Source organism: Columba livia, chromosome 23 (assembly GCF_036013475.1).
Source record: "Columba livia isolate bColLiv1 breed racing homer chromosome 23, bColLiv1.pat.W.v2, whole genome shotgun sequence".
In the NCBI taxonomy this organism is placed as follows: Eukaryota; Metazoa; Chordata; class Aves; order Columbiformes; family Columbidae; genus Columba; species Columba livia.
The window spans coordinates 5,184,222-5,205,181 of NC_088624.1; the positions used below are offsets into that span (position 1 = coordinate 5,184,222).

General features: G+C 48.8%; 3 protein-coding genes and 1 long non-coding RNA gene across 4 annotated transcripts in view; 2 read left to right on the forward strand and 2 right to left on the reverse strand.

Annotated features, from left to right (window-relative positions):
* LOC102089960 (feather keratin 1) overlaps positions 1 to 20,960 on the reverse strand; it is a 136,255-nt gene that overhangs the window by 59,511 nt on the left and 55,784 nt on the right. The gene's annotated exons all lie outside the window — the stretch shown is intronic.
* LOC135576107 (feather keratin 1-like) lies at positions 520 to 1,116 on the forward strand. Its single transcript, XM_065039473.1, has 2 exons — positions 520 to 543; positions 787 to 1,116. Exons 1-2 carry the CDS (start codon positions 520 to 522, stop codon positions 1,114 to 1,116), a joined length of 354 nt encoding a protein of 117 aa, XP_064895545.1.
* Positions 9,388 to 10,609, reverse strand: LOC135576186 (feather keratin 1-like). The gene is made up of 2 exons (XM_065039909.1): positions 10,511 to 10,609; positions 9,388 to 10,145 (listed from the first exon to the last, which is right to left on the reverse strand). Exon 2 carries the CDS (start codon positions 10,122 to 10,124, stop codon positions 9,816 to 9,818), a length of 309 nt encoding a protein of 102 aa, XP_064895981.1. The 5' UTR covers positions 10,125 to 10,145; positions 10,511 to 10,609; the 3' UTR covers positions 9,388 to 9,815.
* On the forward strand, positions 12,660 to 14,761 carry LOC135576187 (uncharacterized). Its single transcript, XR_010467817.1, has 2 exons — positions 12,660 to 13,424; positions 14,001 to 14,761. It is a non-coding gene; the product is annotated as an uncharacterized LOC135576187 (long non-coding RNA).

The window sequence follows — 20,960 nt, forward strand, 5'->3', positions numbered from 1 at the left end:
AAATGAGGAAGTTAAATGGCATCATTGATGAAAACTCAAATGCAACCAGTTCAGTTAGGTAGGATATTTTGCTTTGGAGGTGAGCCTGCTGGAAAATTACTGCCACGTGCAGTGACTGGGTGCCTGGGGCGGTGCAGGAGCAGTATAAAAGCGGGTCCTTCTCCTCACTCTCTCATCCACTCCTCTCGCCTCCACCTCTTTGGGAACAAGGTGAGTCTGAAGCTCTTTCTCCTGCTCCTTATCTTACCTCCAGGATTTCAATGCAAACTCTCTGTCTTATGCTGTGTCATGGGGCTACTTACCACAGGAGAGGGCAACGAGCAGACGATGTGACATATAAACAGACTGGAGCTCGGCCAAGCTGAGCTATCATCTAGGTGGCAACCTCCCTGGGCTTGGTTGCTTTTCACAGGGATCTTTTGGGTTGAGTGGAAGGTGAAGACTGTGGGCAATGCTTACATCTCCTATCTCCAGCTTACAGACTCCTTTATCCTACACTGGGTCAAAGAACTGATTGACATGGGCAAGGGAAGGGAACCAAAGGTGAGGCAAGGACAGAGGCTGGGCTTGTTTAGGTGTCTCCTGAGCTGTGGGCTAGGAAGGGATGTCCCTCGGTTTGGTCACTGTTGACAGGGTTCTTTTGGGCTAAGGTAAAGGTCAAGCACCCGCAGACCTTCCTACACAGCCTCTAGCTCTATTCTCCAGCTTGTGATTTCCACCATGGTGGGGAGAAAACCTGCTCTTCATCATCCCTTGTACTTTGTTTTCCCCTGCCCTCTCTCCCAGGTGAACTACCAGCCAGAAGACATGTCCTGCTACAACCCCTGCCTGCCCTGCCAGTCCTCTGGCCCAACCCCGCTGGCCAACAGCTGCAATGAGCCCTGTGTCCAGCAGTGCCAGGACTCCAGAGTCTTCATCCAGCCGTCCCCTGTGGTGGTGACCCTGCCCGGCCCCATCCTCAGCTCCTTCCCGCAGAACACCGCCGTGGGATCCTCCACCTCCGCTGCCGTTGGCAGCATCCTCAGCTCTCAGGGAGTGCCCATCAACTCCGGGGGCTTTGGTCTCTCTGGCTTGGGCAGCGGCATCTGCGGCACAAGGAGGCGTTTCCCCTGCTAAAGCTGCTGCTGATGGCTCTGGGGAAGGACCCCAGGGACACAGAAAATGGTACCAGCCTGGGGACGTAGCATCAGGTTGTTGGTTTCAGAGGGTCTGAGCAACCTCAGCACCCTTGGCAAAAGGACAGGACCAGCCTGGTCTCTCAGAAAGTACAGCCCATGCTGCCTTTTTCCTCTTCCAGTGTCCCCTTTTCCTCTTGTGTCCTTGTTCTCTTGTGCTCCCCTGGACTGTGAGCCCCACTAAGCCAGCCTAGGGAGGACCTGCTGGCCCTGCTCCCTCTGTGGGACGGGCAGATGGACACCTGCCTGGGTGTTTCTCGCAGCTGCAGGGAACAGACACCTTTGTGCACCTGGTACTCCTTGCTCCGGGATCTCCACTCAGAGTGACTTGTTTTTCTTCTTTTTCCACCATTAAAGTTCTGCTGCATCCCAGACCATGTCTCTGTGTCATCCTTTCCCCTGCAGAGGATTTCCTTAGGTGCCCAAGTAGAACGATGATGCTCAGGAAGGTCGTCTTCCGGACGGTAATGCCATGGTTACTATGGTTTCCCCATAGTAACCTTCACAGATCTGTGCTTTGCTGCTGCACCTAGAGTGATTCTGATGGCAGCACATCTGTGTTTTGGCTTTTTCTGAGCAGTGCTTGCACAGCAGCAAGGTGGTCTCTCCAACCACACTCTCAAAGGCCAACAGTCTGAGGATAGGCAAGAGTTTGGGAGGGGGCAGAGGCAGGACATCTGCAGGACAGCTGACTCAGAGTGACCAAAGGGACATTCCATACCATATAACATTGTGCTCAGCAAAAAATCTAAGACAAATAAGGAGGAGGTGGAGCGGCCATTTAATATTTGTCCATTCATTTTCCAAAGCGTGTTCTGGCCCTGCTTTGCAGGAATTGGCTGAAAAACACCTCCTGATGGAAAGCAGAGAAGAAAATTTTTTGCTTTTCTTTGCTTCTGCACATGGCTTCTGCCTTTCTTCTTTAAACTGCATGTATCTCAACCTACAACTCAGTAATCTTATTTTCTCTCTGTCTTGCTGGGGATTTGGTAGTGATAAAGCAACTTGGAGCGCACCTGGTGACCAGTCAAGGTCACCTCACCCCAGTCTTTCTGATGTTCACTGGGATGTTCTAGACAATAGCAGTTTTAATAGAGCAGGCTATATCTGTACCAATTACCAATTCACAGGCCTCTGTGTAGCGCAGGCAGTTTGCTTGCTGCATAGTTTATCTCCAGATTTTGCTAAGGCTGGGAACGTGTTAATAGAACCAGATGCCCTGGGCTTTGTCCTGGCATTGGGGCCCTTACAGTGTTGGGGGAGCTGTCTAGTGGAGAGGATGAGGGAATTCACCTTCCTCTTCCCAGAAGGACTCATGGGGCGTGTTTTGTTGTGTATGCCCCTGAGGTCCTTGCTCACCCTTAAGTGAGGTGTTTACTGCTATGAATTAACAGTGTTTGCTTAATGTGGTGGTTGTAGAGTCTGGTGTCATGCTGGTGTAAGAGAAGAAAACTTTTGGGTGTGGCAACAGTGAAACATGCCTTGAGTTGGCCAGTCCTTGTTTGGCAGTTGCTTGAAAACCAGGTGCTTTTAGCACTGTACTATGCGTTGACCTGAGCCCGTTGAGCCACAATTCAGTGCTCTCAGATGACCATGGTAAAGACAGGGACCCAAATCGCTTCTGAGAGTGCCATGTTTGAGCCAGGCATTCAACCTACATCTGAGAAGATAGCATTTGAGGCAAAGACCAAAACCACATGTGAGGACGCTGTGGTTGAGATAGGGACCCAAATAGCACCTGCATTGATCGCCCCAGTAGTATAAAAGTCACAGTGGACAACGAGATGAAGGCGTCCTTATCATTGATTCCTAAGGGAGTGCCAAGGAGGAAGAGTCTTATGGGGAAGCTGGATCTTCAGCAAAGAAATGGGAGGAAGAAGTGAGAGATATCACTGAAGAAACAGAGAGTACCTGGTCCCTGACCCCCAGAGGTGTTTTAGATGTGTAAAGATTACAGGCACCAGCCGGGTGAGTGGATTACTGCTTGGCAAGTCTGTTGTGGGGAGAGCAGAGCCAACAGTCAGGAACTGGAAGTTTAAGGAAGGCCAAGAGCTGAAATCCCTCACCACAGGCCATGTGAAAAAGCTATTCCAAAGGGCACCAGGGGAATATTTTAAAAGGTTGGCAAAAACTTATTGCCCAGATTTGGATACACTAACTGTACAGGGAGAATCTTCCCATCTCTCAAACTGTGAAGAAATTCTCTCTCCGTCCTTGTCCCCGGAGTCTAGCACTACAGGTATGAGGGGCATCCCAGGGAGCCAGTCCTCTCCCACCTCAGTCAGTGGGGAATGGACCCCCAAGACCATGCTGCGTGGCCCTCTCTGGTTCTTCCTGCATGATCAGAAGGGGGACTGAGGAAGTGGGGATGTGAGTCCACCTTTAAGGTGGAAGCCTGCGTATGAAAACTGAGGGAGAAGACAGCTGCTTCTCGGCATGCTCATGGGGCTTATGCAAGAGTGCTGTTAGTTTAGTTGCAGTCTAGCTACTACCTGATGCACGATAAGAAAGGAGAAAAAGGTTTAGAGAAGGGCTAAAAAAGAATACTGATTCTTCTGAAGGAAGGATTTGCCATAAAAAGAAACAAAGTCAATGGACCTGCACAGGGGATATTTTTCTTGGGAATATTATGTTGGTGCAAAAGTAATTGCATTTCTGGACCATGAATTTTAAAGCATTATAACCAGGCTCATGCGCATTGTTCTTTTTCAAAATAGGAATCATTGCACTCAACACATTTTTGCCAATGAGAAATGTTTGATTATTCCTGTAGCATAAAAATCCATGCTTTGGGATTCAATGAATGCTTGAAATGCATTTACTGCATCCTGCTGGTGTTTTCAAGATGTTTGAAGAAATGGTAATTGTTTGGTAAGTGGTCAGGTGAATACGGTGGATGAGGCAAAACTATGCAGGCAAATTTGCTCAACTTCTGAAGCCTTGGTTGTGTCACATGTGATCGGGCGTTGCTGTGGAGAAGAATTGGGCCCTTTCTGTTGACCAATGCCGGTTGCAGGCATTGCAGTTTTTGGTGTATCTCATTGATTTGCTAAGCACACCTCTCAGATCTAATAGTTTCACCAAGATTTGGAAAGCTAGAGTGGATCAGACTAAACAGTGACCATGGCCTTTTTTTGGTGTCAGTTTGACTTTGCGAAGTGCTTTGTAGGTACTTGCATTTTATTGCACATCTCAATCCAATCGAGAAACGGTTCATTGTTGCATAGCATAAAAGAAGGTGACACTTCAAAAGGACAATTTTTTAAATTTTTGGTCAGCTCATGAGGCACCCACTTACTTGCTTTAAATGTTGAATGACCATAGAATGGTTGATGTCGAGTTCTTTGGCAGCTTTTCAGGTAGTTGTAAGAGGATCAGCTATGATAATTGCTCTCGGTTGGTTGTTGTCAGCTTTCAATGGTGGCCACTATGCTCTTCATCTTCAAAGCTCTTGCGTCCTTTGCAAAACTTCTTGAACCACCGCTGTACTGTACGTTTCTTATCAGTTCCTGGTCCAAATGTGCGGTTGATGTTGGAAATTTTCTCCGCTTCTTTATGACCCATTTTCAATCTGAAAAAGAAAATCACTTGAGTTTGATTTTTGCCAAATATAATTTCCATAGTCTAAAATAAACAGCAAGTAATAAGTCAGTAGCAAAAAAAAAAAAAAAAAAAAAAAACAAAAACCAAACTTGAGAAAAATGCATTACAATTATATATAACATAACCACATTTAAGAATGCATTCCAATATCAAATGGCAAATTTCAACAATGCAAAAAACCACAAATACTTTTTCAGCAACCTCATGAAAAGGCAGGGTGGATGTTGTCACATGCCCATGTATGTGATCAATGTGTCTCCATCAACTGGTAGCCAGACAAGGTCAAGCCATGCTAAGAATGGTTGTTTACTGCCTCTTCTGTGGACACAGCAGCACTAGGAGTGAAGAAAGCGTTGCCCTGGGAAAGTGAGGGGTGAGTGCAGCACATGAGAAGCTTCAGCATTCACATAAGGAGGGGAGGGTAGGTGTCAAGGTTTGATTGCAAGGTAACAATAAACCATGGCAGATGTTTTGTTAACCCGCTCTCCCTGCCTCTTTTCCCCCTTTAGCCCACCCCCACCTTTCCCACTAAGTACAGGCGACTGGAAAGCAAAGAAGGAGCCAAGAGAGGGAGAGTTGGAAACAAATTAAGAATGTTTTACTAATGCTACTAATAAAACAGAGAAAATAATACAAAATATACAAAACCAATCTTGAAAATCCTGGCAACTGCTCTGGCAGGTGTAGGGCTGGCACCTGGAAGTCCTGGACTGGACTCTGCTGCCAACTGGAACTGGATTCAGTCTATCACTAGGCCTCAGTTCGCAGGGACGACTCACAAGGTCCTCTCCTAATGTCGGCCATAGGGAAAAGGGACGAGATCCTCATGATCTCCCACTTTTATATGAAGTATCACATGAATGGGATGTAATAGTTGGGGAGTTTTTGGTCACCTGTTCAGTTCGCTGCTTTCCCCTCTCGCGGGATGTGTGTCCTTACCAGAAACCTTGCATTCCAATGCTATGTCTACCAAAACATGTATCTAGCTTTCAGAAAAGTGCAGTGAGTATGAAGACTTTAGCTGAAAGGAAAATTCACTAAAAGAGAAACTTGTATTTAACAAAACCAGGACAGTGAGACACAGTGCAGTGGGACCCCTTTGGGTACTATCACTTGCAGGCTTGGAGGGCATCTGTGACTCCTTCAGAACCTCTGGCCATCAGACCCAGCTTTGATGAGTCTCTGCCCAGACGTTCTTCTCTTGGCCTTGGTGTACAAGCTATGGCAGGGGCAAGTGGCCACTGCTGATGGTGGCTGGGAAGCCTGGGGCTGTGGGAGGCTCTGGGAGGGCAGCAGCCCCACCAGTTCCTGGAAAAGTTTTTGGGGAGCAGGAGGCAGGGAGAGGCATGGGCAGGAACAGGGGCAGCAGGTGTGGGCTAAACTGTCTCAAAGCGCTGTCCAAGAGCTCTCCAAAGCACCACGGTGAGCAGCAGCAAAGGCTGCAGAAAGGCTTTCAGCTGAGGAAGGGGGGCAGCTGAACTCTTGTAGGACACAGATAGCATGATGATACGTGTCTACCTAGAGCCCTGATTGGATGCTGGCTTGGTAGCAGCCAGCCATTCTACTCAGTGGATGAGGGAAAGGCTGTGGAAAATGTTTAGCTGGACTTATTAAAGCCTTTGACACTGTTTCCCACAGCATTCTCCTGGAGAAAGTGGCCGGTCATGGCTTGGATGGGTCTACTCTTTGGTGATTAGTGAGCTGGCTGGTTGGCCAGGGAAAACAAGTTGTGCTGAATATAATCAAATCCAGTTGACGGCCAGTCGTGACTGGTGTTCCCCAGGGATAAGTACTGGGGCCAGTTCTGTTTAATCTTTTTATCAATGGTCTGGATGAGGAGATCAAGTGCACCCTCAGTAACTTTGCAGATGACAGCAAGTTGTGTGGGAATGTTTGACTGCTGGAGAGTAGGAAGGCCATACAGAGGAATCTGGTCCAGCTGGATCATTGGGCTGAGGCCATTGTATGAGGTTCAACAAGGCCAAGTGCTGAGTCCTGTGCTTATGTCACAACAACCAAAATGAACACTAGTCTTGGGGAAGAGTGGTTGGAAAGACATCCAATAGAAAAGGATGACAGGTATTAGTTGACAGCTGCTGAACAGCTGTTTTCCCAGGTGGCCAAAAGTGCCAAGAGCATCCTGGCGTGTATCAGCACTGGTGCAGCCAGCAGAACCAGGGCAGTGACTGTCCCCCTGTGCTGGGCAAAGCTGAGGTCATACTTCTCATCTTCTGTTCATTTTTAGGCCCCTCATGACAAGAAAGCCCTTGAGATGCAGGAGTGAGTTCAGGGAAGGGAACAGAGCTGGCAATGGGCTGGAGCACAAGTGTGATGGGAGTGTCTGAGAGACCTGGGGGCTTCAGCCTGTAGAAGAGGAAGCTGAGGGGAGACCACCTCACTCTCTGCAACTGCCTGAAAACAGGCTGTAGCATGAAGGGTGTTGGTCTGTTCACCCAAGTAGGAAGTGATAGCATAAGAGTAATGGAACAGCTTAGCCTTGGTGCCATCTCAAGGCATATCAAGGATAAGAGGGTTATTAGGTGCAGTCAGCATGGCTTTCCCATGAGTAAGTCATGCTTGACCAACCTCATAGCCTTTTATGAGAATGTAACAAGGTGGATGGATGATGGCAGAGCGGTGGATGTGGTCTACCTTGACTTCAGTAAAGCCTTTGACACAGTCTCCCACAGCATCCCCACAGCTAAGTTGAGGAGGTGTGGTCTAGACAATAGAGTAGTGAGGTGGGTTGCAAACTGGCTTAAGGAGAGAAGCCAGAGAGTGGTAGTCAATGGTGCGGAATCTAGTTGGAGGCCAGTATCTAGTGGAGTGCCTCAGGGGTCAGTACTGGGGCCTATATTATTCAATATCTTCATTAATGATTTAGATGAGGGAATAGAGTGTACTATCAGCAAGTTTGCTGATGACACTAAGCTGGGAGGGGTGGCTGACACGCCAGAAGGCTGTGCTGCCATCCAGCGGGACCTGGACAGGCTGGAGAGTTAGGCGGGGAGTAACCTAATGAAATTTAACAAGGGAAAGTGTAGAGTCCTGCATCTGGGCAGGAACCACCCCAGGTTCCAGTATAGGTTGGGAAATTACGTATTAGAGAGCAGTGTAGGGGAAAGGGACCTGGGGGTCCAGTTGGACAACAGGATGCCCATGAGCCAGCACTGTGCCCTTGTGGCCAGGAAGGCCAATTGCATCCTGGGGTGTATTAGAAGGGGGGTGGTTAGTAGATCAAGAGAGGTCCTCCTTCCTCTCCACTCTGCCCTGGTGAGACCACATCTGGAATATTGTGTCCAGTGTTGTGCCCCTCAGTTCCAGAAGGACAGGGAACTGCTGGAGAGAGTCCAGCGTAGGGCAACCAAGATGATTAAGGGAGTGGAGCACCTCCCTTATGAAGAAAGGCTGAGGGAGAGGGAGCTGGGTCTCTTTAGTTTGGAGAAGAGGAGACTAAGGGGGGACCTTATTATGTTTATAAATATATAAAGGGTGAGTGCCATGAGGATGGAGCCAGGCTCTTCTCGGTGGCAAACAATGATAGGACAAGGGGTAATGGGATCAAGCTGGAACACAAGAGGTTCCGCTTAAATTTGAGAAAAAACTTCTTCTCAGTGAGGGTGACAGAGCACTGGAACAGGCTGCCCAGGGAGGTTGTGGAGTCTCCTTCTCTGGAGACATTCAAAACCCGCCTGGACATGTTCCTGTGCGACCTCACCTAGGCGTTCCTGCTCCAGCAGGGGGATTGGGCTAGATGATCTTTTGAGGTCCCTTCCAATCCCAAACATACTGTGACACTGTGATACTGTGATAAGAGGAAATGGCCTCAAGGTGCTCCAGGGGAGCTTTAGATTGGATACAAGGAAAAATTTAGAACGGAAAGGGGTGGCGAGTATTGGAACAGACTGCAATGGGATGGGCGATTCAGGGGGGGAAAGAGCTGGCTCTGTCTGGACATGCGTCACCTTGTCCAGCTGTGTCCCACAGCAGTTGAGCAGCTTCTTTCCTCATCTGCAAGCCTCTCTGCAGCCTTTGCTGCTGCTCACCACGCTGCTTTAGAGACATTCTGGACAGCCCTTGGAGACACTCAGCCTGCACCCGCTGCCTCTTCTCCTGCCAGTGCCTCTCCCTGCTCCCTCCCTCCAGAAACATTCCCAGGAAGCCCTGGGCACAGAACAGGAAGGAGCAAGATGAGGACGACATGCACTCCGTGTTGGTCTGTGTGGTGTGTGGAACCTGATCAGCACTAAGCATCCGCTAACTGATCTCTCAATCCACTGTCCCAATGGGATGGGAGGAGATATGGAAAAGCAAGAGAGAAAAATACCCTTGGGTCAAGATCAGGGATCTCTAAGAGGAGAAGGAAATAATGAGAAAAAAACCCCACAGAAATAACAAGTGATGCAAACACAGTCCCCCACCACCTTGCAGCAGATGATCGATGCTCGACTATCCTTTGAAGAACACTTGCTTTGAAAAGACTGCCCAAAAAAGTCATTGCCCAACCATCCACGACAACCCCTTCCCACAATCACCATGAGGACCATTTCTCTCCATGGGCATCTTGGGATAGTGTCTGCAGGGAAAAGGATGACACAGAAGCTTGGACTGGGATACAGCAGAACTTTAATGAGTCAAAGATAGAAACGATGTTGTTATGAATGTAGATCCTAGTCCAAGGAGCACCAGTGGAGATGAGATTCTGAGATCCATGCTTCTGGCAAACATCCAGGCAGGTGTCCTGCTGCCTGCCTTACAGGGGGAGCAGGGCCAGCAGATCCTCCCTAGACAGGCTTTGTGGGGCTCACAGGCCAGGGGAACACAAGAGAACAAGGACACAAGAGGGGGAGGGGACACTGAAGGATGAGAAAGATGGCATGGGCTGTGCTTTCTGAGAGAACAGGCTGGCCTTGTCCTTTTGCAAGGGGTGTTGGGGTTGCTCAGCCCCTCTGAAAACAACAACCTGATGCTACATCCCCAGTCTGGTCTCATCTTGTGTATCCCTTGAGGACTTCCCCAGGACCATCAACAGCAACTTTAGCAGGGGAAACACCTCCTCGTGCCACAGATGCCGCTGCCCAAGCCAGAGAGACCAAAGCCCCCGGAGTTGATGGGCACTCCCTGAGAGCTGAGGATGCTGCCAACGGCAGCGGAGGTGGAGGATCCCACGGCGGTGTTCTGCGGGAAGGAGCTGAGGATGGGGCCAGGTAGGGTCACCACCACGGGGGACGGTTGGATGAAAACTCTGGAATCCTGGCACTGCTGGACACAGGGCTCGTTGCAGCTGTTGGCCAGTGGGGTTGGGCCAGAAGGCTGGCAGGGCAGGCACGGGTTGTAGCAGGACATGTCTTGTGGCTGGAGCTGCACCTGGGAGAGAGGGCAGGGAAAGCAGAGCAGAAGAGGTTGGCGAGGAGCAGCCTGTCTCTGCACTACAAGGGAGACAAGCCAAGCCAAGTTGGAGGTGAGAGCTGGAGGCTGTGTAGAGAGACCAACATGTTTCTACTTCCTTTCATCCCAGAATTCCCTTCCAAAAGAAACAAAGCACAGGGATATCCCTGCAGAACCCATAGCTTAATTCAGCAATGCCCTATCCTCTCTTCATGCAACACTGTCTGACCCCTTCCGTCTCCCAGGACCCATTGCCAAGCATAAGACAAAGAAGCAGGAATGAACTGAGAAAACTAGAGGAAGGAGAGGAGGATGAGGGGAAGGAAGGAGAGCTTCATACTCACCTTGTTCCTGAGGAGATGGAGGTGAGAGGAGTGAATGAGAGAGTGAAGGGAAGGACCTGTTTTTATACTGCTCCTGTACTGCCCTAGACCCACAGTCACTGCATGCAGGCAGTAATTTTCCAACAGACTCACCTCCAAAGCAAAATATCTTACCCAATAGCACAGGTTGGGTTTTGGTTTCCATTAATACTGCCATTTCATTTCCTCATTTCTGGCATGACCACTGGGACTCAGAGGCTCCTTTCAAGTATCAAGATCAAAGGCCTGAGGTTTTCCCTGGTAGGAAAAAATCAGTAAAGGCAGAAGATGGCTCCAAGTACTGGAGAGGTCTGTGGAGGCAGAGAGCATGGTTCTAGGGAAATCTAATGAGCCTGCACCAAGGTTCACACAAGCTGCCACCAATGAATTCCTCTCCTGTTTGTATCAATTTGTTTGGCAAAGTTGACCCCTCTCATGGCAAACTCTGGGGGTTCTCAACCAATGTCATAAGCAGGCTTACGGAACGAGAACATTAACTGCCCATACATCGAGTTTCCTGAACAATCCCTGTGGAGTCGGGTACCTCCTCACTACACGAGCGGTGCTTTGGTGCTTGGGACAGCATCTTGTTCTTCCCATTCTCATCATAGCACAGTGCATTTTGGCCGCACACTTAAACACTAACCAGTAGTTTTCCAAAATGCACTGACTGTCCTGTGAGCCCCCTGAACTGTGGCAGTGACGGCAATTAGGTCATGCTGAGGATGATGACCCTTGGCACTGCCTGCAGCTGTGGACTGACGTACAGCCTGGTGTTTGGAGATGGTATTCCCAGGGTAGGGATGGAGCTGCCCTGGAAGCAGGAGAATGCAACCCTGAGCAGGACACAGGCCTGCAGACAGCACACACTCCTGGCTTGGCCTCACGCCAAAAGCCTGACACATGGCCAATCCAAAATTAAGAGTGTGACTCGCTAAGGGTATGGAGAGTCAGGAAGCCAGGAATCTTGCCTGTTGAAGGCACTCCCTTGGCCTCCTGGGCTGCATCCCAGCTGCCTTCATGTCTTCAAGGCAGGGTTAGTGCATTGCCTCTTTGATGTGGTCTGAGACCTGGTTTTGTACCCTGGGCCCTTCTGAGCACATCCCCACCCTGAGCATCCTCAGGGACATGGCACTACAGGATCCTGAGAGTTCTGAGAGTTACATGCTGGGGAAATTAAGGGAGTTTCCTTGTGTTCTTGGTGATGTTGGGTTTTTCTCCAGCCTGAGAATGTTACTGGGCTATGGGAAAGGATGCGCGCTTAAGCCCTAGTGCCTGGGAGAAGACATAGTGCTTAGGACCCAGGGATGAGTCCCTGCCCGAGGGGAGTTGTTTTCTGCAAACCTCTCTTTCCCTCTGCTGAGAATTCAGGAGACCTTCTCATCACAACCCATCTTCTGTGGCCAGAAACATGAGAGCTTTCTGTCCATTCCCTTCCACTCTCAACTTCTCTACTGTTTTCTTGAGTGTTGGGCTTGACCTTTCCTGCTCTTGAACCATGAGCTGTTTAAGGTGTTGCCAGGATTTCTAAGCTCTTTTGCACTTGACAGCTGATCTCATGGCATCCTCCCTACCAGTTGCGTCATTAGGCTGAGGTCCAGGGACTTGACTCTACCTTCCACCCTGCCATCAGGTCTTGAATTCTCAGTTTCTCTGGTGTGTTAACTAAGCCGCCCCTTGATTCCAATGTTCGCAACCACTTCCTCCCTCTTAGAGGCAGCCATGCATCACCTGTCTTTTGCCCATGACAGAATCACAGAATGCTTGAGATTGGAAGGGATTTCAGGAGATCATCTTGTCCAACTAGCACTACTCAAAGCATAGTCAGCCTTTGGAGGATGCTCAGGGCCAAGTCCTGTCAAACTCTGTATACCTACAAAGATGCAGAAGCCATAGCCTCTTGGTGACAACACCAGGCAGTGCGTGATGACTCTCACAATAACAAAGTATCATCTGATGTGTCTATAGAATATCTCATTTTGCAACAGGTGCCTATTACCTCTAGTTTCTTCACTGGATAGGAATCAGTAGAGTCCAGATGTGTCTGTGTTCAAGAGCTGGACCTTTAGGTCACAAATCCTATAAGTACATACCAATGGCAAGAACCCTTGCAGTACCTCTGCCTTTCCTATAACCCCTGTCCCTGTTGAAGCTGCTCCATTCAGCCTTTGCACAAGCCTCCCTTTTGCTGCTGAATACCTGGAAGAACACCTTCTTCTTGCCCTCCACATGATTTGTCTGGTTCAATGCCATGTGGGCTTTGCCTTTCCTAACCCCAACCCTGCACACTCAGACAACCTGGCAAATGATGTCCCCAGAGCAAAGGGCATCAAGAGGAAGACAGAAGAAATCATTGGCACAGACTGTCTACCGGCAGATACAATGGCCAGTGATCATTGAAACATGCACAAAGAGAGGGAGGAGAGAAAAGCAAGTGGAACATCCTTAACGAAGTGGAGACAATGTGTGCTCTACAGACATGTGCATCACAGGCCAGAGCTGGGCCTCTTTCTGCAAAGGGAGTTGCAAACAATTCACCACCCCAAGACAACATCCCCCGCCAGCAATGGACCCCTGCAGAACTTGGGGGTCATCTTCTCCTGCACCGACAAGACACTGCCCAGGATATACTCGGACCGTAATCCCACCACATGAAAGGACTTGTGTGGTAGAATAAGCACGTCAGAAATGAGGAAGTTAAATGGCATCATTGATGAAAACTCAAATGCAACCAGTTCAGTTAGGTAGGATATTTTGCTTTGGAGGTGAGCCTGCTGGAAAATTACTGCCACGTGCAGTGACTGGGTGCCTGGGGCGGTGCAGGAGCAGTATAAAAGCGGGTCCTTCTCCTCACTCTCTCATCCACTCCTCTCGCCTCCACCTCTTTGGGAACAAGGTGAGTCTGAAGCTCTTTCTCCTGCTCCTTATCTTACCTCCAGGATTTCAATGCAAACTCTCTGTCTTATGCTGTGTCATGGGGCTACTTACCACAGGAGAGGGCAACGAGCAGACGATGTGACATATAAACAGACTGGAGCTCGGCCAAGCTGAGCTATCATCTAGGTGGCAACCTCCCTGGGCTTGGTTGCTTTTCACAGGGATCTTTTGGGTTGAGTGGAAGGTGAAGACTGTGGGCAATGCTTACATCTCCTATCTCCAGCTTACAGACTCCTTTATCCTACACTGGGTCAAAGAACTGATTGACATGGGCAAGGGAAGGGAACCAAAGGTGAGGCAAGGACAGAGGCTGGGCTTGTTTAGGTGTCTCCTGAGCTGTGGGCTAGGAAGGGATGTCCCTCGGTTTGGTCACTGTTGACAGGGTTCTTTTGGGCTAAGGTAAAGGTCAAGCACCCGCAGACCTTCCTACACAGCCTCTAGCTCTATTCTCCAGCTTGTGATTTCCACCATGGTGGGGAGAAAACCTGCTCTTCATCATCCCTTGTACTTTGTTTTCCCCTGCCCTCTCTCCCAGGTGAACTACCAGCCAGAAGACATGTCCTGCTACAACCCCTGCCTGCCCTGCCAGTCCTCTGGCCCAACCCCGCTGGCCAACAGCTGCAATGAGCCCTGTGTCAGGCAGTGCCAGGACTCCCATGTTTACATCCAGCCGTCCCCTGTGGTGGTGACCCTGCCCGGCCCCATCCTCAGCTCCTTCCCGCAGAACACCGCCGTGGGATCCTCCACCTCCGCTGCCGTTGGCAGCATCCTCAGCTCTCAGGGAGTGCCCATCAACTCCGGGGGCTTTGGTCTCTCTGGCTTGGGCAGCGGCATCTGCGGCACAAGGAGGCGTTTCCCCTGCTAAAGCTGCTGCTGATGGCTCTGGGGAAGGACCCCAGGGACACAGAAAATGGTACCAGCCTGGGGACGTAGCATCAGGTTGTTGGTTTCAGAGGGTCTGAGCAACCTCAGCACCCTTGGCAAAAGGACAGGACCAGCCTGGTCTCTCAGAAAGTACAGCCCATGCTGCCTTTTTCCTCTTCCAGTGTCCCCTTTTCCTCTTGTGTCCTTGTTCTCTTGTGCTCCCCTGGACTGTGAGCCCCACTAAGCCAGCCTAGGGAGGACCTGCTGGCCCTGCTCCCTCTGTGGGACGGGCAGATGGACACCTGCCTGGGTGTTTCTCGCAGCTGCAGGGAACAGACACCTTTGTGCACCTGGTACTCCTTGCTCCGGGATCTCCACTCAGAGTGACTTGTTTTTCTTCTTTTTCCACCATTAAAGTTCTGCTGCATCCCAGACCATGTCTCTGTGTCATCCTTTCCCCTGCAGAGGATTTCCTTAGGTGCCCAAGTAGAACGATGATGCTCAGGAAGGTCGTCTTCCGGACGGTAATGCCATGGTTACTATGGTTTCCCCATAGTAACCTTCACAGATCTGTGCTTTGCTGCTGCACCTAGAGTGATTCTGATGGCAGCACATCTGTGTTTTGGCTTTTTCTGAGCAGTGCTTGCACAGCAGCAAGGTGGTCTCTCCAACCACACTCTCAAAGGCCAACAGTCTGAGGATAGGCAAGAGTTTGGGAGGGGGCAGAGGCAGGACATCTGCAGGACAGCTGACTCAGAGTGACCAAAGGGACATTCCATACCATATAACATTGTGCTCAGCAAAAAATCTAAGACAAATAAGGAGGAGGTGGAGCGGCCATTTAATATTTGTCCATTCATTTTCCAAAGCGTGTTCTGGCCCTGCTTTGCAGGAATTGGCTGAAAAACACCTCCTGATGGAAAGCAGAGAAGAAAATTTTTTGCTTTTCTTTGCTTCTGCACATGGCTTCTGCCTTTCTTCTTTAAACTGCATGTATCTCAACCTACAACTCAGTAATCTTATTTTCTCTCTGTCTTGCTGGGGATTTGGTAGTGATAAAGCAACTTGGAGCGCACCTGGTGACCAGTCAAGGTCACCTCACCCCAGTCTTTCTGATGTTCACTGGGATGTTCTAGACAATAGCAGTTTTAATAGAGCAGGCTATATCTGTACCAATTACCAATTCACAGGCCTCTGTGTAGCGCAGGCAGTTTGCTTGCTGCATAGTTTATCTCCAGATTTTGCTAAGGCTGGGAACGTGTTAATAGAACCAGATGCCCTGGGCTTTGTCCTGGCATTGGGGCCCTTACAGTGTTGGGGGAGCTGTCTAGTGGAGAGGATGAGGGAATTCACCTTCCTCTTCCCAGAAGGACTCATGGGGCGTGTTTTGTTGTGTATGCCCCTGAGGTCCTTGCTCACCCTTAAGTGAGGTGTTTACTGCTATGAATTAACAGTGTTTGCTTAATGTGGTGGTTGTAGAGTCTGGTGTCATGCTGGTGTAAGAGAAGAAAACTTTTGGGTGTGGCAACAGTGAAACATGCCTTGAGTTGGCCAGTCCTTGTTTGGCAGTTGCTTGAAAACCAGGTGCTTTTAGCACTGTACTATGCGTTGACCTGAGCCCGTTGAGCCACAATTCAGTGCTCTCAGATGACCATGGTAAAGACAGGGACCCAAATCGCTTCTGAGAGTGCCATGTTTGAGCCAGGCATTCAACCTACATCTGAGAAGATAGCATTTGAGGCAAAGACCAAAACCACATGTGAGGACGCTGTGGTTGAGATAGGGACCCAAATAGCACCTGCATTGATCGCCCCAGTAGTATAAAAGTCACAGTGGACAACGAGATGAAGGCGTCCTTATCATTGATTCCTAAGGGAGTGCCAAGGAGGAAGAGTCTTATGGGGAAGCTGGATCTTCAGCAAAGAAATGGGAGGAAGAAGTGAGAGATATCACTGAAGAAACAGAGAGTACCTGGTCCCTGACCCCCAGAGGTGTTTTAGATGTGTAAAGATTACAGGCACCAGCCGGGTGAGTGGATTACTGCTTGGCAAGTCTGTTGTGGGGAGAGCAGAGCCAACAGTCAGGAACTGGAAGTTTAAGGAAGGCCAAGAGCTGAAATCCCTCACCACAGGCCATGTGAAAAAGCTATTCCAAAGGGCACCAGGGGAATATTTTAAAAGGTTGGCAAAAACTTATTGCCCAGATTTGGATACACTAACTGTACAGGGAGAATCTTCCCATCTCTCAAACTGTGAAGAAATTCTCTCTCCGTCCTTGTCCCCGGAGTCTAGCACTACAGGTATGAGGGGCATCCCAGGGAGCCAGTCCTCTCCCACCTCAGTCAGTGGGGAATGGACCCCCAAGACCATGCTGCGTGGCCCTCTCTGGTTCTTCCTGCATGATCAGAAGGGGGACTGAGGAAGTGGGGATGTGAGTCCACCTTTAAGGTGGAAGCCTGCGTATGAAAACTGAGGGAGAAGACAGCTGCTTCTCGGCATGCTCATGGGGCTTATGCAAGAGTGCTGTTAGTTTAGTTGCAGTCTAGCTACTACCTGATGCACGATAAGAAAGGAGAAAAAGGTTTAGAGAAGGGCTAAAAAAGAATACTGATTCTTCTGAAGGAAGGATTTGCCATAAAAAGAAACAAAGTCAATGGACCTGCACAGGGGATATTTTTCTTGGGAATATTATGTTGGTGCAAAAGTAATTGCATTTCTGGACCATGAATTTTAAAGCATTATAACCAGGCTCATGCGCATTGTTCTTTTTCAAAATAGGAATCATTGCACTCAACACATTTTTGCCAATGAGAAATGTTTGATTATTCCTGTAGCATAAAAATCCATGCTTTGGGATTCAATGAATGCTTGAAATGCATTTACTGCATCCTGCTGGTGTTTTCAAGATGTTTGAAGAAATGGTAATTGTTTGGTAAGTGGTCAGGTGAATACGGTGGATGAGGCAAAACTATGCAGGCAAATTTGCTCAACTTCTGAAGCCTTGGTTGTGTCACATGTGATCGGGCGTTGCTGTGGAGAAGAATTGGGCCCTTTCTGTTGACCAATGCCGGTTGCAGGCATTGCAGTTTTTGGTGTATCTCATTGATTTGCTAAGCACACCTCTCAGATCTAATAGTTTCACCAAGATTTGGAAAGCTAGAGTGGATCAGACTAAACAGTGACCATGGCCTTTTTTTGGTGTCAGTTTGACTTTGCGAAGTGCTTTGTAGGTACTTGCATTTTATTGCACATCTCAATCCAATCGAGAAACGGTTCATTGTTGCATAGCATAAAAGAAGGTGACACTTCAAAAGGACAATTTTTTAAATTTTTGGTCAGCTCATGAGGCACCCACTTACTTGCTTTAAATGTTGAATGACCATAGAATGGTTGATGTCGAGTTCTTTGGCAGCTTTTCAGGTAGTTGTAAGAGGATCAGCTATGATAATTGCTCTCGGTTGGTTGTTGTCAGCTTTCAATGGTGGCCACTATGCTCTTCATCTTCAAAGCTCTTGCGTCCTTTGCAAAACTTCTTGAACCACCGCTGTACTGTACGTTTCTTATCAGTTCCTGGTCCAAATGTGCGGTTGATGTTGGAAATTTTCTCCGCTTCTTTATGACCCATTTTCAATCTGAAAAAGAAAATCACTTGAGTTTGATTTTTGCCAAATATAATTTCCATAGTCTAAAATAAACAGCAAGTAATAAGTCAGTAGCAAAAAAAAAAAAAAAAAAAAAAAACAAAAACCAAACTTGAGAAAAATGCATTACAATTATATATAACATAACCACATTTAAGAATGCATTCCAATATCAAATGGCAAATTTCAACAATGCAAAAAACCACAAATACTTTTTCAGCAACCTCATGAAAAGGCAGGGTGGATGTTGTCACATGCCCATGTATGTGATCAATGTGTCTCCATCAACTGGTAGCCAGACAAGGTCAAGCCATGCTAAGAATGGTTGTTTACTGCCTCTTCTGTGGACACAGCAGCACTAGGAGTGAAGAAAGCGTTGCCCTGGGAAAGTGAGGGGTGAGTGCAGCACATGAGAAGCTTCAGCATTCACATAAGGAGGGGAGGGTAGGTGTCAAGGTTTGATTGCAAGGTAACAATAAACCATGGCAGATGTTTTGTTAACCCGCTCTCCCTGCCTCTTTTCCCCCTTTAGCCCACCCCCACCTTTCCCACTAAGTACAGGCGACTGGAAAGCAAAGAAGGAGCCAAGAGAGGGAGAGTTGGAAACAAATTAAGAATGTTTTACTAATGCTACTAATAAAACAGAGAAAATAATACAAAATATACAAAACCAATCTTGAAAATCCTGGCAACTGCTCTGGCAGGTGTAGGGCTGGCACCTGGAAGTCCTGGACTGGACTCTGCTGCCAACTGGAACTGGATTCAGTCTATCACTAGGCCTCAGTTCGCAGGGACGACTCACAAGGTCCTCTCCTAATGTCGGCCATAGGGAAAAGGGACGAGATCCTCATGATCTCCCACTTTTATATGAAGTATCACATGAATGGGATGTAATAGTTGGGGAGTTTTTGGTCACCTGTTCAGTTCGCTGCTTTCCCCTCTCGCGGGATGTGTGTCCTTACCAGAAACCTTGCATTCCAATGCTATGTCTACCAAAACATGTATCTAGCTTTCAGAAAAGTGCAGTGAGTATGAAGACTTTAGCTGAAAGGAAAATTCACTAAAAGAGAAACTTGTATTTAACAAAACCAGGACAGTGAGACACAGTGCAGTGGGACCCCTTTGGGTACTATCACTTGCAGGCTTGGAGGGCATCTGTGACTCCTTCAGAACCTCTGGCCATCAGACCCAGCTTTGATGAGTCTCTGCCCAGACGTTCTTCTCTTGGCCTTGGTGTACAAGCTATGGCAGGGGCAAGTGGCCACTGCTGATGGTGGCTGGGAAGCCTGGGGCTGTGGGAGGCTCTGGGAGGGCAGCAGCCCCACCAGTTCCTGGAAAAGTTTTTGGGGAGCAGGAGGCAGGGAGAGGCATGGGCAGGAACAGGGGCAGCAGGTGTGGGCTAAACTGTCTCAAAGCGCTGTCCAAGAGCTCTCCAAAGCACCACGGTGAGCAGCAGCAAAGGCTGCAGAAAGGCTTTCAGCTGAGGAAGGGGGGCAGCTGAACTCTTGTAGGACACAGATAGCATGATGATACGTGTCTACCTAGAGCCCTGATTGGATGCTGGCTTGGTAGCAGCCAGCCATTCTACTCAGTGGATGAGGGAAAGGCTGTGGAAAATGTTTAGCTGGACTTATTAAAGCCTTTGACACTGTTTCCCACAGCATTCTCCTGGAGAAAGTGGCCGGTCATGGCTTGGATGGGTCTACTCTTTGGTGATTAGTGAGCTGGCTGGTTGGCCAGGGAAAACAAGTTGTGCTGAATATAATCAAATCCAGTTGACGGCCAGTCGTGACTGGTGTTCCCCAGGGATAAGTACTGGGGCCAGTTCTGTTTAATCTTTTTATCAATGGTCTGGATGAGGAGATCAAGTGCACCCTCAGTAACTTTGCAGATGACAGCAAGTTGTGTGGGAATGTTTGACTGCTGGAGAGTAGGAAGGCCATACAGAGGAATCTGGTCCAGCTGGATCATTGGGCTGAGGCCATTGTATGAGGTTCAACAAGGCCAAGTGCTGAGTCCTGTGCTTATGTCACAACAACCAAAATGAACACTAGTCTTGGGGAAGAGTGGTTGGAAAGACATCCAATAGAAAAGGATGACAGGTATTAGTTGACAGCTGCTGAACAGCTGTTTTCCCAGGTGGCCAAAAGTGCCAAGAGCATCCTGGCGTGTATCAGCACTGGTGCAGCCAGCAGAACCAGGGCAGTGACTGTCCCCCTGTGCTGGGCAAAGCTGAGGTCATACTTCTCATCTTCTGTTCATTTTTAGGCCCCTCATGACAAGAAAGCCCTTGAGATGCAGGAGTGAGTTCAGGGAAGGGAACAGAGCTGGCAATGGGCTGGAGCACAAGTGTGATGGGAGTGTCTGAGAGACCTGGGGGCTTCAGCCTGTAGAAGAGGAAGCTGAGGGGAGACCACCTCACTCTCTGCAACTGCCTGAAAACAGGCTGTAGCATGAAGGGTGTTGGTCTGTTCACCCAAGTAGGAAGTGATAGCATAAGAGTAATGGAACAGCTTAGCCTTGGTGCCATCTCAAGGCATATCAAGGATAAGAGGGTTATTAGGTGCAGTCAGCATGGCTTTCCCATGAGTAAGTCATGCTTGACCAACCTCATAGCCTTTTATGAGAATGTAACAAGGTGGATGGATGATGGCAGAGCGGTGGATGTGGTCTACCTTGACTTCAGTAAAGCCTTTGACACAGTCTCCCACAGCATCCCCACAGCTAAGTTGAGGAGGTGTGGTCTAGACAATAGAGTAGTGAGGTGGGTTGCAAACTGGCTTAAGGAGAGAAGCCAGAGAGTGGTAGTCAATGGTGCGGAATCTAGTTGGAGGCCAGTATCTAGTGGAGTGCCTCAGGGGTCAGTACTGGGGCCTATATTATTCAATATCTTCATTAATGATTTAGATGAGGGAATAGAGTGTACTATCAGCAAGTTTGCTGATGACACTAAGCTGGGAGGGGTGGCTGACACGCCAGAAGGCTGTGCTG

Excerpts from the sequence above, each read along its gene's own strand:
- LOC135576107 (XM_065039473.1), top strand. The coding sequence starts at position 520 with ATGGGCAAGGGAAGGGAACCAAAG. Across the intron at positions 544-786 it reads GCAAGGGAAGGGAACCAAAG|GTGAACTACCAGCCAGAAGA; the intron begins GTGAGGCAAGGA and ends CCTCTCTCCCAG.
- LOC135576186 (XM_065039909.1), bottom strand. The coding sequence starts at position 10,124 with ATGTCCTGCTACAACCCGTGCCTGCCCTGCCAGCCTTCTGGCCCAACC.